General features: G+C 37.8%; 1 protein-coding gene across 1 annotated transcript in view; it reads left to right on the top strand.

The window, feature by feature from the left end:
* LOC136874507 (AFG2-interacting ribosome maturation factor) overlaps positions 1 to 4,729 on the top strand; it is a 46,083-nt gene extending 41,354 nt beyond the window's left edge. The window contains exon 6 of the mRNA XM_067148142.2: positions 4,084 to 4,729. Within this exon, the coding sequence (XP_067004243.2) occupies positions 4,084 to 4,127 (44 nt within the window). The 3' untranslated portion in view covers positions 4,128 to 4,729. The remainder of the gene's footprint in view (positions 1 to 4,083) is intronic.
* The last annotated feature ends 1,271 nt before the right edge of the window (positions 4,730 to 6,000 follow it).

Genomic DNA, 6,000 nt, shown 5'->3' on the forward strand with positions numbered 1-6,000 from the left:
TAGTACGAGCAGTGTTGCCAACTTAGCACATTTTCCACTAAATTTGGCGGAATTAGACAGCGGATTTTTTGGCGGAATTCTAGATTTATTATAGCGGAATTTAGCGTTTTATCCATTTTACTTTTTAAAAAGTGTACTCCAGTCTGTCTCTTGAGCTATTCCATATTTCTTGTCAGGAGCTAGCAGTCACATGAGGAAAACATGTTATTTGGATTTGATGTTATGAGATCGTGGTATCATAAATTTGTAAGGCGTGAGGAATGGGTACTTCTCTCTTAGTGACGAATGACAACAAATAATGAAACTGTGAGAGAGTAGCATTTATATTTATGCTATGAAGGAAGACCGTTTAATGAACTGGCCTGTTCTGTGTGTGGCCCTTGAGGTAGGGGATTCACCTAGTTTGCACCCGGCAGTAAAACGCCTACAAGTTTTAGCTCGCCGGCTCGCAGGTAGGGGGTTAATCCCAGTGGAATTCGCAGATCAGGTGAGTACAGACATTTACTACTACTATTATTATTATTATTATTATTATTATTATTATTATTATTATTATTATTATTATTATTATTATTATTATTATTGTTGTTTGCATATGGACACAATGGATCACGCAAAGCTCTAACAATTCTGTTTTCTGAGTTGCCAAACAGCTCATCCGTTTTCCGTAGATCCTTTTTCATTCCTCTGTCCACTTTGCTCCAGTCTTCTTTTTCACTTCGTTCTCTGGTTGCTCTTTCCATCCGTTAATTTTTTTTCTATAGAGGTTTCTGTCCGCGGTGTCATTTGAGTTCATCTGGGCTTTCTCCAGATCCTTCTTCACTTCCACTACCCATGGAATATATTTTAGATGTTCTATGTAGATGAGAATCTTGATGTCAGTCTACTTGCCGGCAGTCTGCGGACGTGCCCACAAAATTTCAGACGTCTTTTGCGGATGTCTGCTGCAATATTGGAAAGCTCTTCTGTCACTTTGCATGATCTCAGTCTATATCCATCTTCTGTTTTTCGGGGGCCAATAATTTTCCTCAGATTATTATTATTATTATTATTATTATTATTATTATTATTATTATTATTGCCTTTTGAGAGATCGGATTTCTCGGCGGATTTTTAGTAGTATTTAGCGGATCTTGAAAATATAAGTTGGCAACACTGAGTACGAGTTCCTGTGGTTAGGCCACTTATGTGAGGAGCGCCATAGGTTTGCGTTGCCTTTATAGGTTTGCGTTGCCTGTAAATAGTGCCGCAATGTGCAAAGCACCATAGGTCTGTCTTACATGTGCGCATTACACTACCTGTGAATAGTACAATAATGTGTGGCATATCGCGAGTCTCCGCTACTTTTGATTAGTACCGCAACATTACACATAGCATGGTTCTATTTTCTTAGTGATAAATACCATTATGAGGAGCCGATGACCTGGATTTTGAATCGTTTCGACTATAGGCATAATCGATTCAGCATCGTGCTATAGAAGCAGTCCCTTGGTCAGTAATACTATTGTTTTGTGGCAGCTTCTGTGCGTGTGAGGTACTGTGGGTCATTTCCACTGATTGTTTTAAATTCATATCCATCCATCCAGCCATCCAATCCAATCTAATCTAATCTTTCTTTCTTCGTCCTCACGCTTTGAATTCTGGTCAGTGGAGGATTTTGGACTTTTAGGTTTTCATTTCATTTCATCTCATTTCGTACCATTAGGGGCCGATGACCTCGATGTTAGGCCCCTTTAAACAACAAACATCGAACAAAACATCAATATGTCTTGTATATAATTCCTTTACCTCCCTGTGGTACATTTTCGATTATTGTAGCTAAATATGGTGAAACGGCCTTCACATGGTTTCCCCATTTTCACCCTAAACAAATACTTGGACTGCACCTTATTTAACGCCACAACTGCTTCCTTTCCTATTCCATCATTCCCAATAACCTGTCGAAATACTGTAGTGCAATGTTAAACTGGTTTTTAAATGATGATCTTGTTCATGGGGTAAATGAGGTGAGAAATATGTGCATGTGTAGTTTATTGTGGCTTTTGGTGTCATGATCATATCCATGGGGTGTCTATATTGAGGTAGAATCTGAAGCAGAGGAACATATTTTCATATTAAAAATTCCCCATGCAGTGACTGGAATAGGAACTGTGACTGCCTTGGTGAGAAGCCAGGGACAATGGCACTCGGCCATCACACCCCCTCTCCACATGTACATATATACTGAATTTATCTCTTCCAATTAATTTTTGAACAGTATCTGGTAACTGAAAGCTGTGTTAAGGAAGTCGTTAAATTTGCATGTAATTTAACTCTGTTTTGTCTTAAAGTAAAGATCACGTGGTGTTAAGCACCCTAGAGAGAGAAGAAAAGCAAGCTTGTAGGTTTTTGTTTTTGTGATTGTTGTTCTTGTGATCATTGCTTCAGGATCTCCAATTTTACAGAGCATCTAAACTTTATAAATGTTGCTTTCAGAAATCCCATTTGTTGACAGAGAGCTAGAATCAGAATAATCTCACCTGAATACGTAGTACTATGTATAGTGAAATCTTATGTTTGGTATGTAAAAAAACAAAAAAAACAAACAAAAAAAACAATACTGTTGTATGTGATCTCAATGAATGTGATGGATGGATGTTCTCTCCCCCTGGTTGATGGTTATCTGTGACTGGAAGGGGGTCCTGTTTGTTGTCTTAATTCAGTCATATGTAGTTGGATGTTTGATTTTCTAAAACTAAACAATACTAGTGGGATGTGATTGTGATGATTGCAGTGGATGGGTGCTCTTTCCCATGGTTGGTGGTCATCCGTTTCTGGGGGGGAATTCTGTTCATTGTCTTTGTCTATTCATGTGTAGTATAAATAAGATTGTATAATTAAGTATTGGGTATGCAACATGTACTTCTAATATTATTGTAACATTTGAAGAATAGGAATATCTTTGGATGCTTAATACTACGTTAAAAAACTAACTCCGTGTATTTATTTAGATTATAATAAACGAATACACTCTCCCCAGATGGTGGTCTTCCAAGACTGGGAGAGAAGTTTATTCATGCATTCAGTGGAATCTTATTAGTCCAAATTATGTTAATCCATAAATATGGTTAATCTGAACAAAGATGAAAGGAAAACAAATATAACTTAAACAGAATTTATTGCAATAGTATAAAGCAAAAATAAAAGATGTACAAATTCAGTGAGTTTGTTTTGATGTCAAAAATATTGAAAATAATATATTCTAGGGTAATTAAAACATGTAAGGTGCAAAAACAACATGATTATTTGCTTCTAAGTACTAAATTAGGAAATACCCAGCTTAGAGCTCATGCCACTTCATCTGTCAACCATCATAATTCACCACTGATCAGCATTTCATGGAGTCGCCCAGGTGGCAGATTCCATATAAGTTGTTTACCTAGTTTCTTCTAACTCCTCTTCCTATAAATAAATATTTGACCCAATTTGTCCTCTTGAATTCCAGATTTATCTTTGTATTGTGATCTTTCCTACTTTTAAAACAACCACTCAACCTTATTCGTCTACTAATGTCATTCCAAGCCATCTTTCCTCTGACACCTCGGACATAATGCTTAATCAAGCAGCTCATCTTACTACAGTACTGCCAAATCTTCCCAAGTCTAAGTTAGTTACTGTCTAAGTTTGTTTTTCTTTCACCATTGTACTACCATTATAGACCATTGTACTACTACTTTTTAAACTTTTCTTTACCGGGCGAGTTGGCCATGCTGTTAGGGGCGCGTAGCTATGAAATTGCATCTGGGAGATAGTGGATTTGAACCCCTCTGGCAACAGCCCTGAAGATGGTTTTCCATGGTTTCCCATTTTCACACCCGGCAAGTGCTGGGGCTGTACCTCAGTTAAGGTCATGGTCACTTCCTTCCCACTCCTAGGCCTTTCCTATCCCATCGTCGCCATAAGAACTATCTGTGTCGGTGTGATGTAAAGAAAAATTGTAAAAAAAAAAAAAAAATTCTTATAATACTGTACACTGCTTTGTCCGTTAGAATGTATATTTTTCTTCATTCAGTTACTCATCATTTGTTTATTTTTATGTTTTAGGAATATTGGCTTACACACAGTTCCTTGGAGTGGAAGAAGGATAACATTGTTGGCTACAAATCTGCTGGTGGTTTCTTTACCAGGTTATGATGGAGGGCTATGAAGGAGTATTTTGTTTTTCTTTAGGAGAGATGTGTATGAAGGTCTTTTCCAGTCGCTCATAATCCTTTAACTTATTTATTGTTCTGTACATCATCTGCAAAAAGCCTTATCTGTGATTCCAGGTCCCTGCTCATAAATATATATAAATAAATAAGAAAACTTGAAGCTACAATAATTCTGCCGTGCAGAAACACCCTCTTAATTATTACAGGATCAAATATTGCTACACCTACTCTAATTTTCTGAGTTCTGTTTTCTAGAAATGTAGCTACCCCTTCAATCATACTTTCTTTTTCTAGTCCAATTGCCCTCATTTTCATCAGTAGTCCTTAATGGCTGGCAACCACATATTACTGGATTGACAGCCAGGGTCCCTATTGAAATTGTTAGGATATTTACGTATTTTGACACCTCCCCGTATAATCCTAGACCTATAGCATTTAGTGTGGGTAAGAGTTTGAACATCTTGGATGTGTGTGAACTTTTGTCTTAATTGGATGTAAACATATATTGTATTGGAGGATTAAAATGGTTTTTTGTACAATTTTGTAAGAAACTTTATTGTTAAGCCTGTTGCATATGATCAAGTTTTTGTCAGATTGAAGCCTTCACAAGAATCGTCAATACTTCACAAGTTTACTTGACAAGTCTTGAAAGTGAAGTAGACCATGTTGTAATCGATCAAGGAATTGCCAAGTGTTTGACAGAACTGACCAATGGACTTCGAGTATATACGGTGCGCACGTTGCCGGGACGGGAATTAAAACATCAAAATTGGCTTCTTCGTGACCAAGGGATGTTGTATGTGTATTAATTGCTAAGTATGAGTCACATTCCTGCTTATATTCAGTGGACTCCGAAGAGTGCCGTACCAAAATAAAATGAATAAAAACGGTAGCATACAAGAAATTGCAAGAGAAATATCTCAAGGAAGTGGACAGCTTTCATGTTTATTACTGGATGGTAACCTATAAGTAACACTAAGGCTTCCTGTTCTCAGCAATATTGCACCTCCAGCCCTAAGACGATCAGAAGCTCTCCTAAAGGTTTGGAAGAACATTCAGCAGAACCCCCAACTACCCATCCATCAAGATATTACGCACACTGAACATCAGCGACTGAAATCAAGGAAACCACCCTGGCGTACAGCAATGGATCTTGAAAGAACCTCTTTTCATGTTAACAGTTCATGGAAAGCCCAGTGGGATCAGTCTTCGGTAGTGAACAAACATCCGGTTGAGAATCCTTCTAAACGAGTACAAGGATTTGATCTTCCGAGACGACAGTGGAGAATCATCAATCGGATAAGAACTGGACAAGGCCAATGTGGTTATCTGTTGTGCAAATGGGGTTGGACTAGGTCTGCAGATTGTGATTGTGGTGCATCTTCTCAGTCAATCCACCACATTGTTGCTGACTGCCCAATTCGAGCTTTCAAAGGAACGCTGATTGACATTCACCGCACATCGGATGAAGCAGTTGATTGGGTCAAAATGCTAGACCTAGAGTTACAGTATTGTACGGACTTGTGACTACGCACATTTACCCTGAACTATATACATGTGTGTACATAGATTCATCATACGATAAATAAATAAACCTATAAGTAAACACTGTCAGCAATGATCGATTTATGATGATCTTTGCTTATTATTATTATTATTATTGTAGCGGGAGGTACACCTCAACTCCGTGCATTCAAAAGAAGCGCCTTAAAGAACTCTATCAAACCAAACTTGAAACTGCTACTGCATGAAGTTGGGACATTAATCAGAAGATGTCATAACTGAGAAGGTTGTCATTTCTAAGTTTCCT

The sequence above is a fragment of the Anabrus simplex genome, chromosome 5 (assembly GCF_040414725.1).
Source record: "Anabrus simplex isolate iqAnaSimp1 chromosome 5, ASM4041472v1, whole genome shotgun sequence".
NCBI lineage: Eukaryota > Metazoa > Arthropoda > Insecta > Orthoptera > Tettigoniidae > Anabrus > Anabrus simplex.